The sequence below is a fragment of the Myodes glareolus genome, chromosome 18 (assembly GCF_982192425.1).
Source record: "Myodes glareolus chromosome 18, mMyoGla1.1, whole genome shotgun sequence".
Taxonomy (NCBI): Eukaryota; Metazoa; Chordata; class Mammalia; order Rodentia; family Cricetidae; genus Myodes; species Myodes glareolus.
The window spans coordinates 60,775,324-60,794,539 of NC_142043.1; the positions used below are offsets into that span (position 1 = coordinate 60,775,324).

The window sequence follows — 19,216 nt, forward strand, 5'->3', positions numbered from 1 at the left end:
TTATTTTGGGGCTGAGCAGCCTCCCTACTACAAAAGCTATTAAAAAGAACTCTTAAAAACTGTGATAAGGATGCTGAAGCGTCACCCTCCAGGGCCGATGGCTTGAGGGGAGGGTGCAGAAAGAAGGACTCCATTTTCCTTATAGGGCTGATCCCTGGGAGTTTGGCCATGCTCCCATAAGTATATAGGCAACACAAATTGGACTTATTTTTTTCTTTTTTCTTTTGGTGGGGTAGTCACAAAGGTGTGTGTGTGGGTCAGACCTGGGAGGACTGTGAAGTGACTGTATTCGAGTGGTTCATGATGTGAAATTCCCAAATAATCAATAAAAATAATATGAAAAAGGAAAAAGAAAAAAGAAAAAAAATCTCTGGTAACTAATAAACTTTTCTGTTGTAGTAAGAAAACAAGTATAGGCAATAGGAAAAAAAATGACCGCGTTACGTTCCTTATGAATACTGAAATTTGAATTTCATATAAATTTTGCATGCTACCAAAAGATATTCGTCTTTTGATTTTTTTTCCCCCAGACCAGTTTTTTAAAAAGGACATCTGTTCTGAGTTTGCTTCCAGTTGAATTAAAACAGTGGCAGGCTTAGCTGGATTGGTCCCAGAGGCAGCTTTAAGGGGATGGGTTTCAAGCTCGGTAGCTAGGTCATTATCTAAGAGTGAGAGCCAGCGAGTGTGTTTATGCAAAAGATACACAATTGAGGATTATCATGGCTGTATTACAGGTGGCAGACTATTTCCTAGTGGACTGGGAGGCGTCTCTGGCCCTGGGCCCTGGCTAGCTGCAGTTATACATTTTTTTTCTTTATCTCGTATCTATTCACCCCCACCTCTTTCTTTTTTGAGACAGGATCTCACTATGTAGCCACGTCTAATTTGCAATCTTCCTGCCTCAGCCCCCTAAGTGCTGGAATGAAAGAGCTGAGTTTGACTTTCAAATCTCCCAGGGACAAGAGTGTCTCATCATTGCCTTGTCCGTCTCAGTTTGGCCCCTTCGCCCGCTGTGGCCACTAGGGGTGCCAGAGTGGGAGAACGCTCCCAGGGGCCTTGCGACCAATCAGATCGGCGCTACGCCTGGAGCCCAGCGACTTGACCTCGCGTCCACCCTTGGCAGCCAATCACAGGTCGCCGTGGGCCAGTGTGTGGCGGCCTGAGCTCTGCCGCTGGCGCGGCGGTCTCGGCCGGTCGTGGTGCGGGACTTCCCGAGCAACGCCTTGCGGGCCAAGGCGATCCGGGAGGCTCAGGTAAGCGACGGAGGTAATGGCAGGGGTGTGGTCCTGCTGACCTCCGCCGGGGCGACCGGGAGGGGCGGGCCACCAGATCCCGGGCTGGGACGCTGGGTGGAGGGCTTTCTGCGTGCCCCGGGGAAGGAAGCGCGCGCGGGTAGGCCGGGCCCCCCGGGGATCCTGCCTGGCAGACCCCGGCACACGCGTGAGTTCCCGCGTCCCCCCTCCTACGATCTCTCCCCTCCCCCATCCCAGGGCTGGGCCTGCTCCTCCTAAATGCCTTCCCCATCGCTGAGGTTAAATCCTGAAGGCAGGAGACCTGTTACAGGGCGAGGTGGCGCCTCCCTGCAATCCCGGCCACCCCAAGGGAGGTGGTGGAAGGACCACATAGTGAGACCGCTTCAAAAAACTAGGTAGCTAAGTCAGTAAACGAACTGTTAGCTAGTTTTATAAACTGAGCCCCACTCCCAGTTTGGAGATCCACAGGCCCTTTGAGGCTTTAAAAGCATTTTAAAATCCATTTATTTGTCTCTTTCCCATACAGCACCATCTTGTTTGTGTATTCCCTTGACTACGTGCTTTCTTGAACTCCAGGGCAGCTCTCGGGGCTCCTAATAGATTCTCCTAGATAGCTAGTTTTGATTTGAGCAGGGCGCAAGTCACCTGTTTTGTTTACGGAGGTATAGTATATTGGACGGTAGCCTGTAAGCTGCCTGTACTAACCATCCAAATGACAGGGGTGGGGGTGGGTAGCTTAGTTGGTCACGTGCTTGCGTAGGGTTGACAAAGCCCCGGACTCGATTCCCAGTACTTCACAAAGCGCTTGTGCTGGCCTCACAGAAAGTACTTGGTAAGTAGGATCAGACTGGTTTTGTACCAAAGCAAACAAAACACAACGGTAAATAAGTACCTGATAAGTAGCAAAGTAGAGGAAAATCTTTGTAACATATAAAATGTAACTGAATCTTAGAGTTTTGTTTTGTTTTTTCTCGTTTGTTTTTTCAGGCATGTAACTGACTTTCGCCTCTTGGACCCGCTGAAGTTACTGAAAGTTACACTATATCTGAGGTAAGAGAAGGCCTTTTCTACGTCCTTTTCTGTCTCTTGTTCGCTCCTTTGATAAAGTAAAACATCACCCCCTGGTGATGGTGGTGCACACCTTTAGTTCCAGCACTCCACTCGGGAGACAGAGGCAAGCAGATCTCTGTGAATTCAAGGCTAGCCTGGTCTACCACGTGAGTTCCAGGACAGCTAGCCATACACAGTGAGACTCTCTCTCTCAAAAACAAAACAAAACAAAACAAAAAACCAAAAAAACCAAATAAACAAAAAACAAAGAAAAAAAACAAGCAAAATAAACTGCCCTTTAGAATTTCCAGAAGGAATCTGAATGGGTATGATAAATTCAGGGCAAGGATTGATGTAAGTAATTCTGCAAACTTCTAAGTTGCTACCCGGAACAGGAAGAAGTGCTAGATGTGCCCTTTCACCTAAAATCCTGAAAAAGAAAGTAAATACCGTGGATGCTCCAGGAAGCTGACTTCTTTTTATCATAGTGGGAGGCAAAAGAGAGTTGATACAGATAACTTAAGATTCCGCTGATGACTAAAATGTTAAATTGGATTAGTCTCCACTCTGTCTTTTGAGGAAGCTATGTAGCTGAGAATTGCCTTGAACTCCTGATTTTATTAAGCCTTCCCCTCCTGAGGGCTCTGGTTATAGGTATGCACAAGCCTGACTTCTGGATTTTTTATTCTTCCAACTCCAGGAATTCTAAGGTGCCAATATTATCTTAGGGTCAGTTTGATACATCAGGAAATAATAGCAGGAAGTGAAGTGCTTTTAACCTTTTTTTCTGCAATATTTTTCTTTTCTTTTCTTTTTTGGTTTTTCGAGACAGGGTTTCTCTGTAGTTTTGGAGCCTGTCCTGGAACTAGCTCTTGTAGATCAGACTAGCCTCGAGCTCACAGAGATCTGCCTGCCTCTGCCTCCCAAGAGCTGGGATTAAAGGCGCGTGCCACCGCCGCCCAGCCAATATTTCTTTTTTTTTTTTTTTTTAATATTTTGAGATTCCTCCAAGCCCTCCCACATACCTCCCTTGCTCTCTTTCAAAATTCCTTACCTTTCTTTCTTTGTTGTTACATATATGTATGTATCACAAAGAGACACAGACACACCTAAATCTATAAATACAAGTCTGTATTATTACTTATATGTATGTTTTCAGGTCTGACCATTTGGTGTTCTTCCCTGAGGAAGACCTCCCCCATTCTCAGTATTCTTTAGCTGACTGTAGCTCTTTGTGTAGGGTTAAGGCCTCAAGGAGCTTTCCCTCTTCCGCAAGTCTTTGGGTGCTGTTCTGGTTGAGGTCATGTTGAGGTGGTTAGGGTGGTTCGTGGATGTCTGGGTAAAATTGCCATTAATTCTTTGAAAGTTTGATAAAAAAGAAAGAAAGAGAGAGAGAGAGAGAGAGAGAGAGAGAGAGAGAGAGAGAGAACGAATGAACGAATGTCTGGAAGGGTCTGCCTTGAATTCCAGGCTTGGACTTCTTTTGGTTGGGAGACTTTTAGTTTCTATTTTCTCTGGGGTTTTTCTGTCTGTGTGTGATATTTTCATTATCCACTTATCAGTTGAAGGACATGACTGAGCAAGTGTCTGTGAAGTAGACTGTCCTTTGGGCATGTGCCGAAGAGCGGTCTGTCTGGAGCCAAAGCTATCTTCTTAGCATTTTGAGAGTTCTCCACACTGATTTCCAGCGTGGCTCAGTTGGTTTCCAGTCCCACCAACCCTGAATGAGGGTTCCCCTTTCTCCCCATGCTCTCCAGAAGTTGTTGGCTGTTTGTTGATTCTCACCAATCTGACTGCAATAAAACGAAATTCGACACTTGTTTTTGTTTGCATTTTCTTGATAGCTAGTGACACCTAGAGACACTGAACTTTTGTTTTTATTTGGTTGAGACGTCTCTGTTCAGGTCCCAAACTCATTGAGTTCTATATCCAGTCTAAGGGAATCCTCCGTCAGATGGAGAGCTGGCAGAGGTTCTTCCCCATTGTGTGTCTTCCTCTTCGCTTGATTGTTTCTTAGCTGTGCACAAGCTTTTTAGTTTTCCCACTTGTCAACTATTGGCTTTATTCTGGACAAATGAAGTCCTGTTCAAAGCGGCCTTTCCTACACCTAGATCCTGCAGGAGATGGCCTGCTTTTTTTTCCTAGTAGTTTCAGTGTTTTATATTTAGAGCTTTGTCCATTTGAAGTCCACTGGGGTTAGTCTGTGTACAGGGCTTAGGTATGGATCTAATTTCATTCTTTGCATATCCAATTTCCCAAGAACTGTTTGTTAAAGTTGGTTTCTTTTCTTCAGTATATATTTGGCATTTTTGTCAAATACTAAGTGGCTGAAGTTATGTATACTCGGGAGTTCAATTTTGTCCTAGTGGTCTACTTGTTTGTTTCTGTGCCGGTACCATACTGTTTTCATTACTATGGTTCTATAATACCTTTTGTTTTGTTTTGAGACAGGATCTCTATGTAGTTCTGGCTGTTCTACGACTCCTAGGATAGGCTTGTAGAGGTCCACCTGCCTCTGCCTCCTGAGTGCTAGGATTAAAGTCATGTTCCACCATGCCTGACATGTGATAGTTCTTAAGATCTGGTATAGTAGGTTCTCCAGCACTGTTCTTTTTATTCAGGATTGTTTTGGCTATATGGTGTCTTTTGTGGTTCTATATTAATCTTAAGATATTTTTTCCATTTTTGTGAAGAATGAGATGGGAATTTTGAGATTGCATTGACTCTGTAAATAGCTTTGGTAGAATAGTCATTTTCAGGATATTAACTCTGAATAGTTCATTCATGAACATGGGATGTCTTTCTGTTCTGTTTTCTAATGTCTTTATCTCTTTTTTCAGAGGTTAAAGTTTTTTTTTAATTGTAGATGTTTTTCATATCTTTGTTGAGGTTTAGTCCCAGATATTTTGTTTTCTTTGAACGTATTGTTATGGGAGTGTACTCATGACGGTGTGACAGGGCAAGACAGTGCATTGGTTCCTCCATCTTGTATTCTTGGTGAGGCCATTTTAGATTTGACTAGAATTATCCAACTCTATTCTAGGAACCCAAGGTCAAGATGTCACACTTAGCTTATCTTGGCTTCTGTTAAACTGACTGCTTGTGTAAAACCTCCCCCCCTTTAGCTAACTGCTTATTGTAACTACTGTTAAACTGCTTGCTTGTACAAAGCCTCCCCCTGCAGTGCAGAGAGATAACAGAAAACGGTTTTTGCCTTTAAAAAACCACTACACTTGGGTCCCAAATACACGAATATGGTGCCAGCTGACTGGAATAAAGACTTTCAATTGGCTCTAAACTGTATTTGAGTGGTCCTCTGTGATGAGCTCCCTCTAACAATCTCCTCTTTATATTTGTTATTGATTATTAAAAAATATTGATTTTTGCCAGTTAATTGTGCTCTTGTCACAGTGCTGAAATTGTTTATTGCCTCTAGGCTTTTTGTTTAGACTTTTTGGGACCTTTTATGTATAATATGTCATCTGCTAATAGCAGTTGTTTGACTTTTATGTATAATATGTCATCTGCTAATAGCAGTTGTTTGACTTTGTATCCCTTGTGTTTCCTTCTTATGCATTATTGCTCCAGCTAGTGCTTCAAGCACAATATTGAGAAGGATAGGAGGGGCCTGGATAGCTCAATTGGTAGAGCGTTAGACTTTTAATCTGAGGGTTCAGGGTTCAAGTTCCTGTTTAGGCATTTGTAACTCTTCCCTTCCAAAACTAAGGCAATCAAGGTGGTGTGCTTTTATTCTCTTCCAAGAAGATATACTCAAGAAACTATACTCAAAAGAATCGATGAAACAAAACATACCCAAACAAACAAAAAAGATAGATGAGAAGGATAGGAAGTAGTTATCATCTCTGTCTTATTTCTGACTTCAGAGGAATTACTTCAACTTTTCTCCACTTAGGATGGTGTAGGCTGTTATTTTGTGTAGTATGTTCCCCCAGGCCTATTTTGTCTCAGACTTTAATCTTGAAGTCATGTTGAATACAGTCTGTATTGTCAAACAAGTCATCTTGTTGGTTACATTGTATTGACTTCCAGGAAAGTAGATTATTCTGGAGCCATTTTAAGTGAAGTGATCGTCATCTCAAGAGATGCAGAAAGTGTGTTGCTATCTCTTTAAGATATTTCTTTCTTCTGAGTGTATACCTAGCTGTTAGACTGCTGGATAGTTCTTTTTTTTAATTTATTTTTTTTTTATTTTGTATATGTTGGTGTATTGACTGCATGGGTCTGTGTGACCGTGTTGAATTTCGTGCAACTGGAGTTACAGTTGTGAGCTGCTGTGTGGATCCTGGGGATTGAACCTGGGTCCATTTGAAAGAGCAGCCAGTGCTCTTAAGCACTGAGCCATCTCTCTAGCCCCCATATGATAGTTCTTTAAAACATTTTTTTTCTTGAACTTCCATGCCTTTTTTCCATAGCAGCTGTATCCTTTTATAGTTCAACAATTTAAGGATTCCAATTTATTCATTTCCTTGCCAATACTTTCTGTTTTTAAATTTGTAATAGCTGTCCTAATCGATGTGAGGTGATATCTAATAATTTTAATTTTCATTTCTCTGATGATTTGTGATGTTGGAAATAGTTCCATATACTTCTTGACTATTTGTACGTCATCATTGGAGAAATATCTATTAAAATCTTTTGCCCATTAAATTATTATAAATTTTAAAAAATTTTATATCTGTGTGAAGGTGTTGGATCCTCCAGAACTGGAGTTAGAGACAGTTGTGAGCTGCCATGTGGGTTCTGGGAATTGAACCCGGGTTCTCTAGCCCCATTTTGCCCGTTTTTAAATTGGGTTCTTGTATTAGTTTTTGTTGTAGCTGTGATAAACTACCTGGCAAAGCAACTTAAGGTTTGTTTGACTTAGTTTGAAGGTGCAGTTGTAAATCTCTGTATTGACTTACCCACTGTAGGAAGAAGACTTAAACCAACACTGAATTACATTAATCTATAGGTATAAATGCCAGTATTTGGAAGGTGGAGCAATAGGAGGTTTTGTCTCCTAGGACCTGTAGCCTCCCCAACCATGGGCTTTTGACCAAGTTGACAATTCCAGGAATGAATTATATCTTGTGGAATAGGCCTCAAATCTAATGGTATGCCTGTGTTGTAACATACCATTATACCAATGAACCAGTAGGCACATCTCTGTCAAGTTAGTCTGTAGCATCAGAGTCCCCCACTAGACAAATCTGGGAATGACTTCTCTTGTGGCCTCTATAGCCCTTCCCCTTCCAGCGCTGAAAGCTAGTCATCAGGGAGGAGGTTTCTAGGGCAGTTCCAGCTGGATTTTTGTGTATCCCTGCTACCAAACTGTGGGGTGTCTTTAGCAGTAGGTCTTATCTTCTAGTTATGGCAAATAATTGAGCAATGGCGGTGGCCTGTGTTGTTGGAGAACCCCTGGAGCTTCCTACATCAGTAACACAGGGATGTGGCTACACCCAGGACTAAGAATTTTCATTTAATAACCTATGTTTTTTTTTTTTCTTTTTCTTGGTTTTTAGAGATAGAGTTTCTCTCTATAGCTTTGGAGCCTGTCCTGGAACTCGTGTTGTAGACCAGGCTGACCTTGAACTCAGAGATCTGTCACCTGCTTCTGCCTCCTGAGTGCTGGGATTACAGGCGTGTGCTACCACCACCTGGAATAACCTGTTGACAGGGTTTTCTGTCCCACCAGGTCCTCCAGCCATTTAGTCCCAAGAAAATCACACAGAGGTCTACATTAGTTATAAACGGATTGGCCCATTAGCTCAGGCTTCTTATTAACTCTTATATCTTACATTAGCCCATTATTCTTGTCTATGTTAGCCATGTGTTTCGGTACCTTATTCAGCGAGGCAGTCACATCTTATTTGTTCAGTGGCTGGGTCAGGACTGCAGAAAAAGCTTCCCTCTTCCCAGAATTCTCACTATCCCACCTCTACTTCCTGTCTGGTTGTCCCACCTCTACTTCCTGTCTGGCTACTGGCCAATCAGCATTTATTTAAAATATAATTGACAGAATACAGAACATTGTCCCACACCACTTTCCCCTCTTTTTTTTTTTTAACAAAACAAAACAAGAACTCTGAATCTAATATCCATTGTTTAGCTTTTCTCCTGACCATTAGCCATAGCAACTTGTAACCAACATTCTAAACAAAGGAAAATATCCATAGTCCATTTTTTTAGGAATGTGGGCGTAGTTTTCCAGGCTACTTCCTGCTGGTTGGGGGCACTGATAATCTTATGGGGACGTAAAGAAAATTTAGAATTATCAAGTCCTTACTGGAGTATCCTGTGAGGCTTGATCATCTTAGGCAGCAGTCTTCAATTTGTTCTGGATGTAGAACTCAAAGACTTGTAGGCTATCTGCTCCTGTCAGAGATTTCTAGGTGGTCTTCCTTGATCAAACCTGATTTTTCTTAACTCAGAATGAATCCATAGCCTCTCATTTTATGTGAAAACAAAAGTAAAACCTCTTTTCCAAAATAACATACGTTTTGACTTCAATTTTGAAGCCAAGGTATTTTCTAAATACCTATCTTGGATTAATTCAGCAGCATTTATAAGCAAATATCTTCTAGCAGCTGTTGTTCCCTCAGCATTCAAACAATTAAAAGAGAACATAATAACATACAGTATCCAGATTCTCTGTGTATTTTCCATCTTTACGTGGCTTTATTTTAAACTCTTTCTTTTATTTTTATTTTTAATTTTTGGCATTTTGAGACAGGTTCTCTGTATCTTTGGCTGTCCTGGAACTCCCTCTGTAGACCAGCTATCCTTGAACTCACAGAGATCTGCCTGCCTTTGCCTCCCAAGTGCTGGGATTAAAGGTGTGTGCCGCCACACCTTGAATTCACAGAGATCTGTCTGCCTCTCAAGCATTAGGATTAAAGGCCTGTGCCACCACACCTTGAATTTACAGAGGTCCAGTCTACCTCTGTCTCCCAAGTGTTGGGATTAAAGGTGTGTGCTACCACACCCAACTATCCTTTGTTTAGAATGTTGGTTAAGACTCATGGTCAGGAGAAAAGCTAAACAAAGGATATTAGATTCAGAGTTCTTGTTTGTTTGTTTTTTAAAAAAAGAGGGAAAAGTGGTGTGGGACAGTGGTCTGTATTCTGTCAATTGTATTTTAAATAATAGCTGATTGTCCAGTAGCCAGGCAGGAAGTATAGGCAGGACAACAGACAGGAAGTAGAGGTGGGATAGTGAGAATTCTGGGAAGAGGGAAGCTTTTTCTGCAGTCCTGACCCAGCCACTGAACAAATAAGATGTGACTGCCTCGCTGAATAAGGTACCGAAACACATGGCTAACATAGACAAGAATAATGGGCTAATGTAAGATATAAGAGTTAATAAGAAGCCTGAGCTAATGGGCCAATCCGTTTATAACTAATGTAGACCTCTGTATGATTTCTTTGGGACGTAACAACTGCGGGAACCAGGCAGGACAGAAAACTCAATCAACAATAACCCATGTTTTTTAGAGGAAGTATTGCTCACTCATGTTGTAGGGTGCCTCTGTTTAAACTTAACTTAAAGTAAACGTGTGTGTGTGTGTGTGTGTGTGTATTTAAGGGTTTATTTATTATGTATGGAGTGTTCTGCCTGCATGTATGCCTGCAGGCCAGAAGAAGGCCCCAGCTCTCACTCTAGATGGTTGTGAGCCACCATGTGGCTGCTGAGAATTGAACTCAGGACCTCTGGAAGAGCACCAGTGCTCTCAACCTCTGAGCCATCTCTCCACCTCGCTAAACTAATGTATTTAAGTTAGCCTATGGAGCAGTGCGTTTCCACAAGACTTTTCCATGTGTCCTCAGTTGTAATGAACATCCCGCCACAATCCTCCACTCTGTACCATTGTCCTGAAAGCTTTAGCCCTTGGTATCTCCCCCCTCTACATTTATAACAGTTCTGCCATTCCCTACCCCCAGCCTCTGGGTAAAGCTTTCTGTCCTCCCCCACCCCCCATCTCATGTGATCTCTATAGCCCCCTGACGGCTTCAAATTCCATGCACAACTAAAAGTTCAAAGCTAGGATCCATAAAGGAGAGAAACCCAGTGTCTTTCTGGGTCTGGGTTACCTCACTCAGTGTATTTTTCAGTTCTGTCCATTTTCCTGAAAATTTCATCATTCTTTGTGTATTTACAGCTGAATAAAATCCCATCCATGTATATACCAGTTTTGTTATTCATTCATCGGTCGGTTGATGTCTAGGCAGATCCATTTCCTAGCTGTTGGGGATAGAGCAGCAGTGACCATGGACATGCAGGTGTCTCTGTAGTGAGATACGGTACCTGGATAGACACTTTACCTTCTACTTCCAGGTTACAGTCCATCATCAGGGGAGGGAACTCAAGGAGGAACTGAAGTAGAAACCACAGGGGAATGGTATCTCGTGACACTCCCCGGCTTAGATTTAGCCAGTTAGCTTTCTTCCGCAACCCAGGAGCCCGAGAATAGCACCGGCCACAGTGCTGTTAGCAGGTGAGTCTGATCCTGCCAATCCCTCACTTGCAACCTCCTCTTCCCAGGAGTCTCTTGGTTGTGTCGATGATTGGAATTAACCAGGGCGTTGTGGAAGTTGTTTTTAGCTTTTCGGGAAACCTTTGTGCTGATTTCCATAATGGCTGCACCAATTAACAGTCCCCCCAACAGTGGATAAGCATTCCTCTAACGGACATTCTTGCCAGTATTTGTTGTCATTCGTCTTCTTCTGACTGGGGTGAAATGGGATCTCAAAGTAGGTTTAATTTATATTTCTCTGATTCGCAATGATGCTGAACTAAAAAAAATGGTTTCTTAGCCATTTGCATTTTTTTTGTGAACTTTCTGTTCGGTTCCATAGTCTAGTATTTGATTGTGTTGTTGATGTTTAGTTTTTCGAGTTCTTTGTGTAGTTTAGATAATAATCCTGTCGAATGTAGAGCTAGCAGAGGTTTTTCTCCCGTTCACCCAACTGGCAAGTTCTTTTCTGTGCAGAGGCCTTTTAGTTTCATGAGATCCCATTTGTCAGTTATTGCTCTTATTTTGCATGTGACTTGAGTCTTAGTCATAAAGTTATTACCTACATTTCCTGGATGGGCTAGTTCTGGCCTGAGGATTGAATCAGGCCCGGTAGGTAGGTACCCTCACTTGAAGTGCTCTGAAGAGAAAGATTCTCTGACTGTCGGGAGCCAGGCTATACCTATAGCTGTGAAGGGAAGGTATCCTGGATACCTACAGTTGTTAACTCCTAAAGAGGATGTAAAACTGACTTACAAGTTGAAATCAGGTGTTCAGACATAAACATGCTGTATCCAGAAAGTTAGCACCTACATTTATGTCTTGAAATGAACTCAGTGCATTTTCCTCTAGTAGTTTCAGATCTTGTGTTAGTTCTTGGCCCACACCGAATTTATTGTCCACAGTGCAAGAGAGGGATCAGTTTCATTCTTCTACATATAAATATCCCGTTTTCTCAGTGCCGCGTATTGAAGATGCTGTCTTTTCCCCAGTGTTTGTCAAAGATCAGGTGGCTGAAGTTGTACGATCTCGTGTCTGTGTCCTGGTTTATTTATTGATTGATGCCTGTTTTTGTGCCAGCCCCATGCTATTTCTATCACTGTGGCTTTGCAGTGTAACTTGAAATAAGGATGTTGATACCTTTATAAGTATTGTTTTTGCTCAAGGTTACCTTGTCTCTCTGGGTCTTATGATACTTAAGATTAAGATTATTTTTTGTGTCTTTGAAGAATTTCATGGGGTTTGATGGGATTGCATTGAATCTGTAGATGACTTTTGGTAGGATGGGCATTTTCATGACACTGACTTTTCTGATCCATGATCATGAGCGGTCCATCTATTTTCTAATATCTACCTGAATTTCTTTCTTCAGTGTTTTAAAATGTCCATTGTTGAGGTCTCTAGAGTTCACGCACGTCTTGATTAGGTTTATTCCAAGGTTCTTGGTTCATTTGGAGGCGATTTTGAGTAGAATTGTTTTCTTGGTTTCTTTCTCAGTGTGTTTGTCATTGGTATATAGGAAGCATATTGATTTTTGTTAATCTTAATCCTGTGTTTTTGCCCCCTAAAAGTGCTTATTAGTTCTGAAGATTTATCTGGTGGAGTCATTAGGACCTCTTCTGTAATAGACTCATATCATCTAAACTAGAATTCAGGAATCGAGTAAAAGGAGGGCTTTGTGAAAACCCTCAATATATAAATTTTCTTGGGCTACAGATGCCTGATAGCCATATTACTTTTCAAATTACCTTCTGATATTTGTTCTACCAGAAAGAGTGTGGTCATTCTGGTTTAGATTTTTGTTTGTTTGTTGTCTTAGGTTTTCTATGCCTGTGAAGAGACACTATGACCATGACAACTCTTATAAAGGAAAGCATTTAATTGAGGGTGGCTTACAGTTCAGAGGTTCAGTCCATATTGTTGTGGCAGGAAGTGTGTGTGTATTTTCTTGATCTTAAATTTTAGCTGTGAAACATGCTATGTATCTCACACCAGACTCTAAGTTTCATGCCTTCACTGTTTTCTTAGTGTTTTACATGTATTTTACCAGCATTGGGAAAATAAAATATGTAAATAGAGTAATGAGGGAAAGGACAGATAATTTTTATTATACTTAATAGAACATATTTTTAGTTGACTTCCAAGGTGTTTATAGGAATAAATATGTTACAAGTTAGATACTAATATTCAAATTAAAATATGTCATGCGAGATATATATTAGACGCTAGTTTAATTTTTATAGGTAAGGTTATGCTTGGTGAGATGGTTCAGCAGGTGCAGGTGCACACTGGTGCCAAGTGTGACAGCCTGAGTTTAATCTCCAGAGCCTTTTTGTGGCATAGGAGTGCGATTCTGCTTTTGCTCTTGTCTGAGCTTTGTTCATTTCAAGGCCGGTAGGAGTGAACTGGTTAGTCCTTGAGATACTCAGTGTTCGTGATTGACTGGAGAGACTGGGGTAGCTCCAGCTCACTGTTAATGAATGTGTTGCAGGGGTCTTAAGGGTACAGTAGGATTGCGTGAAGTCCTAGAAAGTCCCCTAGTGTGACTGGCTGGGGTGGGCCTGGAGGGCAGAATGGCAGTGGCACTGAATGAGCACCTGAGTGTTTACAACCACCTCAGAGTCTTTCGTGAGGACAAGTCCTTCTGTGCTGATGTGTGATGTGTTTGTTCTCAGGTGGCAGTGTGAATAGAGGAGGCACTGAGACTCGTGCCCTCACCCGTCAGGACCCAGAACGCTAGAAATGGAGCAGCCGTACATGCTGCGCAGCGGAGAGCCCAGTCCAGCCCACGACGAGGACGCCGAGCTCATCTTTGTAGGGGTTGAACATGGACGTCACGACCCCGAACTGATCTTCGTTGGAACGAGTTCAAGTTCAAAACCTGCTAATTCGAACATTTTGAACAGGGTCACCCCAGGTTCACGGTTGAAAAGAAAACGAAATTGCCTGACAACAGCTACTCCTCCGAGACAGCTGCCCTCAGGTCCTGCAGCCCCCAGCTCGGACACAGTGATTGTCTTGCCGGAATCTCCGGCTGAGTCAAGGTCAACAGATAGTCCTATTATTATCGACCCTTTGTCCGAACCTGATTATAGAAGTAATTCACCACAGATTGTGCCTGAAAGCTCCTCAGAGGGTTCCCCTTTGGTTATAATCTCCAGTTCGAAGCCTCGTCCAGTAAGGGCAGCACTTTCAGCAGGAGATTTAAATGAGAGCTCTTATGTATCGAAGTGCCATTCTTCTGAAGTCACTGTCATAAATCCGCAGAGGCCTGAAATTATTGAAATTGAAGAAGAACATTCATCAGCATCGTCAACTTCGGGTACTTTCTATACCCTGAGTCCCCAGCCGAGTCCATGCTCCAGAGATGTTCCCAGACCTCTTAACCACATTGTGAATGGAGCACCGATTCCAGTCCTCTACGTCAGTCCTGCAAACGCACACCCTCGCCAGGAGAAAGGACCGACAGGAGTGGGCTTTTCAAGTCTAGCCCGTCTAGAGACCTTGGATCCCAGGAAGGGAAGTTTGACCTTGTTACTTAGTGACTTTTATTATGGACAGCATAGAGGAGACGGGCAGCCAGAGCAGAAGACGCACACGACCTTCAAATGCCCTGAGTGCTTGAAAGCGCTAAAAAATGTCAAGTTTATGAATCATGCCAAACATCACTTGGAACTCGAGAGGCAAGGGAACGATGGCTGGGAGACCCACACCACCTGCCAGCACTGCCACCGCCAGTTCCCCTCCCCCTTCCAGCTGGAGTGTCACGTTGACCGTGTGCACACCGCCCCCGACCCCACTACCGTCTGCAGAATCTGTGACTTGTCGTTTGAGACAGACCACGTTCTGCTACAGCACATGAAGGACAATCATAAGCCCGGGGAGATGCCCTACGTGTGCCAGATCTGTAACTACAGGTCGTCCGCCTTTGCCGACGTGGAGACACATTTTAGGAAGTGCCATGTTAACACTAAGAACCTACTGTGTCCGTTTTGTCTTAAGGTCTTCAAAACTGCTGCGCCGTACATGTGTCACTACAGGGGCCACTGGGAAAGGAGCGGTCACCAGTGTTCCAAGTGTCGGTTGCAGTTTTTAACCTTCAAGGAGAAAATGGAGCATAAGACGCGGTGTCATCAAACGTTTAAGAAGCCTCAGCAGCTAGAAGGGCTGCCTCCTGATACCAAGGTTGTCATTCAGGTGTCTATGGAGCCTGCGCAATCAGAATCTGTGAAAGTAGCGTCGATCACTGTGAGCACAACCGACTGGGAGCCGTCTTCCCCCGGATCTCAGGGTCGACCTTCCCAAAGGTCCCACTGATCTGAGTCAGCACCCAGAACCCCTCCTAGAGATGAGAGTGCAAGCTATACATTTGTTATTCATAAGGGAACTTTTTTTTTTTTTAAAAAATTGTGATAATGCAGGGTTTTTGTTTGTTCATTTGTTTTTATTTTGTGAGGGTTTATTTTGTCCTGTTTTAGTGCTGGGGCTGGGTCCAGGGCCTCACAAATAATAAGCAAGTTCTCTGTCGCCCCATTCTCCGACCTGCAGTGTTTACTGAATGAGCAGTGAGTGTTATTTTTTTTTTAAGATTGTTTGGCTCAACACAAGGAAGGTGCTTATGCCTGTATCCTCGTGAATGGGAAACAGAAGTTAAACCTATTTGTTAGTATTTTTATGTAACTCCTAAGCTTGAGAGCTCTTCTGCCTAAAAGTGTGGTGTTTGGTGGGGCTCACACGGCTTCACCTCTCCATGAAGATCTATATATAGGTAGTTAATGCTTGCTGCAGGAGGGAGAGGCTTAGCATGGGTAAGTGGATGGGCATACGTTCATTCCAGTCTTGGAGCCAAAGATTAAGAGTACTGCCTGAATGTCCTTACCGAAGAGAAGATCCAAGGAGGCCAAACCATTCTTGTAAAATGTCCATGTTTTGTAAAAGGCCCTTACGAACATTAAAAACACAGCAGTGTGTCCTTAGTGCCACCTGAAGTAGCAAGAATGGGACCCGGTGTCCACGGAGTTCCTGTTGCCTGATACTTTAAGGTAGTGAGATTCATGCCCTCTCTTCTCCCGTCTGGCTAGCTGCGTTTAAAGAATGAACTGACCAGAGCAGTTAAGTGCATTGTCTTTTTCCCAGGGAAAGAAGCCTTGGCCTTTGTTGTTTGAAGTGTATTGAACCTTAGTTTTAATTAAAAAGGTTCAGAAAAATGGCATCTGTCCGGTTTGCGACCTGGACTGAAGTAAAGTTTAGTTCTCAACTGTAGTAGGGACTTGCCCAGTGATACTGGACATAGCACAAAGAAATAGCCCAGGGCGACTAGGATTTATGCCCATGGTGGAGCCTTTTCACTACGTTTTTCAGCGTATGTATAGCTTATGGTTATTGACCATGTGAAGCGTGAGTGTGGTGATGTGGTGCTTTTTTGTCCCCACCTGGTGCTAGGGATTAAACCCAGGGCCTTACGTGTACCAGGCAAGGGCTCTGCCACTGAACTAGATCCCTAGTCCCAGTTTGTGTCTTGCCTCATATTTGAGTGATTATAATGACGTGCGTTCCTTTTGTTGTGTGTGTAATTTCCCAGTTGATCACGCTAATATTGCTTGGGTCTTACTTGAAGCACTTGGGTGTGCAAGATACGTCCTAAATGAAGAAGACTGTATCATACGACTCAGCTGGTCACTAGGAGGAACAAGTAGGGCACCCTCTGAGGACTGCAGCTTCAGCAGTCTTAGCCGTTTCTGTAGAAGTTTCCAGGGCTGTCTCCAGCCTGGTCCGGGGCCGCCTACTGTTCCTCCATGTCTAGCCCAGGTGCCCAGCTGCTGCTTTTTATCGGTCAAGGAGTCTGGATGCACGCTGGTTATAAACATGGGTCTGGAAAAATCTCCTGAGTCTCCCCTTTTTCTTTAAAAGTACCTTTTCTTGCTGGGTGTGGTAGCACACACTGGTGGCCTGCTCTTGGGGGCCTGGGGCAGAAGGGTCAGCCTGGGCCGTTCAGCAAGTTCCTGGCCCAGCTAACTACACAGCAAGACCCTGTCCCTTAGAGCCAAAAGGAAGAAAGGGGCAGTGGGGATGGGTACTTTAGTTGCCCCTAGTTCCTCTTCCCTCCTCAGTCTACAGAAGTTTCCTTAGATTTCATGGAAAACTGGGAAGAGGCCATCACCAGGCCCCGGCATCTCTGTTACGATTGAGGGAGATGAGAGGTTGCTCGTATCTTTTGGTGTCTTGATTTCCTCGTGCTTCACCTATGGATTGATTGTGGTCTGCATCTTGACTATTTTGATAGGCCCTTTGAATGAGTTTTCTTGGGCCAAGGCACACTAACTTTTTACCCCGTCCCTTTCCTTTAGATGTGGAAAGGGTTGTTTGTCCTACTGTGCTTGAATGAATCTGCAGACTTGTGTGCTGTCTGTGGTAAAAAAAAAAATAAGAACCACCTCAGACCCATCTTTAGTGAGCGCTTAGTGTCGCCAGCACCTTGGCTATCCTTTGCTATTTCACTTAAGCATGCTCCTAAGGAGTATGGATTGTTGTTTACTGCTCAAGGAGGCCCCAGGGCTCTGGCCGGGAGCCGGCCCCAGAGCCTGCCCTGCCTCCCATCTGCTGCCCCTTCCCAGCATCTCCCCGCTGCTGCACTATTCTGACCTATTGTATTGGCCTTATTCCTCAGATTCCCGTTTCTTCTCGTTTCTTCCCGATGCAAAGACTGCACAGGCTTCCTCAGTGCTCTCCCCTAGGCCTGCATGGCTTGCTACCTCACGCGTGGTTTATCGAGCTTGTCGAGGTTTTTAGAGGACTAGAAACTTCGCCCGCTTTTGAAGTCCTGTTTATCCCTTCTTTTTGAAGGCAACTTACCTCTTGCTGCACCTCTCTTCCCTCTGCAATCTAGCTAAGTTTCCTAGTCACAGAACTTCAGGAATAAATCATTAGCAAGAGCTTTGGTTCTGTCTTCGAAGTGAGCTAGCTTAAGTCCATTTCCGTGCCTATAACACAGAAGCATAGTGAGCCGAGTGTTGGGAAGCTCTCTGTTTTATGCGGAGAGCTCTATCTATTTTTAAAGCAATGTCACTTTGGTTTGTTTACACACGTCTTAAATAGCTGTCAAGATTACTATTTTGTTACTCTGTGAAGTCTGTTGCTTCTTTTTCAAATAAAAGTAATTATTTTGTTAATGTTGCCAGAGTTATTTATAAGAAATAGCAACTAGAGAAATAAAGCATTTTTGTGAAAACCTTTTGCTTTATTGTCTTTCTTTTTAGCTTTGAACACTATGTATTGTATTTTCGCTTAACTTTTGTATCTTCCTCAGCTGGGTTTATTTTATTATCTCAATGGTTAGAACTTTGAAATGACGTTCAGTAGAGTTAATAGGCTTATTGAATTTAAGGACTTTTATTAATATTGTTGTGTTTATGATTTGTGTGTAGGGCTGTGAACGTGTATGTCACTACACATGTATGAGCTCAGAGGACAACTTTTTGGGGTCGATTGTCCTACTCTGGGGTCCAGCAATTGGACTCAGGCCAGTAGGCTTTGACCTGCTGAGCCATCTCACTGACCTGCTGAGCCATCTCACTGACCAGTTGTTCTTGGTTTTAATGAGACTTGCTGTCTAGGGTTCATGAATACATTGTTTAAAGAAGTTCAGTTTCCATTTTAGAATCTTTAAAGTTCGGATGATTGGATTTTATTGGATAGTTTGTAACAGTCATGTTTTTTGTTTTTGTTTTTCCTTTACCAACCCATGGTTTTCCGGGTGTAGTGGCACACACTGCTAATCCCAGCTCTTGGGAGGCAGGGGTTGATGGGGCTCTGAATTCCAGACCAGCTGGGGCTGCAAGTAGGTCCCTGTCTAAGCAATCAACTGAAGAGCAACCAAAACAAAATGAGCAACAACCAAACTAACACAAGATTTTGCTTAGCTCTGTTCACAGCTTTAATTTTACAAACCTCCAGTCAGGTGTGTTGAGGCTTGCCTGTAATAGCACTCTGGAGGCTGGGGCAGGATTGTGAGTTCTAGGCCAGCCAGGCTACTTAATTAGTGAGCCCGTGCTTCAAAACCTCAAGATACCCACATTTTAAATATGTTGTCACAGTCTTATGTTTGCTGGCTTGCTTTCCCAAGCGGCGACCTCCGATTTGCCTTAGTCCCCAGGTACTTTTTGTCTTATTTAGTTGCTTACTTGGGGATCATGCTTTTCCTGTGCCGTCTCCAAAGCTTTAGTCTCTGTTTTAATGGAGACGGGATTTGTCACCCTCTGGAAGGATGGGAGGATGGAGCCGATAAACAAAGTGGATTCAAGTCTCAAGCAATAGCCAACTTCATTCAGAGCCCCAGACAATCGATCCTCTGAGGATTAAGAACATCACGAGTAGGGTGTACAGTCACAAGGACAGGCCATCT

At 43.3% G+C, this 19,216-nt stretch overlaps 1 protein-coding gene and 1 non-coding gene across 3 annotated transcripts; both read left to right on the forward strand.

Annotated features, from left to right (window-relative positions):
* Positions 1-1,128: 1,128 nt before the first annotated feature.
* Znf280b (zinc finger protein 280B) lies at positions 1,129-18,043 on the forward strand. 2 transcript variants are annotated; one of them, XM_048451456.3, is made up of 4 exons: positions 1,129-1,253; positions 2,241-2,303; positions 10,638-10,797; positions 13,491-18,043. In XM_048451456.3, the coding sequence occupies exon 4, from the start codon at positions 13,558-13,560 to the stop codon at positions 15,130-15,132; it is 1,575 nt and encodes a 524-aa protein (XP_048307413.3). In that variant the 5' UTR covers positions 1,129-1,253; positions 2,241-2,303; positions 10,638-10,797; positions 13,491-13,557; the 3' UTR covers positions 15,133-18,043. The 2 variants fall into 2 exon arrangements, with proteins under 2 accessions (XP_048307413.3, XP_048307412.3); XM_048451455.3 differs by lacking the exon at positions 10,638-10,797.
* Positions 5,930-6,002, forward strand: Trnak-uuu (transfer RNA lysine (anticodon UUU)). The gene has a single exon. It is a non-coding gene; the product is annotated as a tRNA-Lys (tRNA).
* Positions 18,044-19,216: the final 1,173 nt, after the last annotated feature.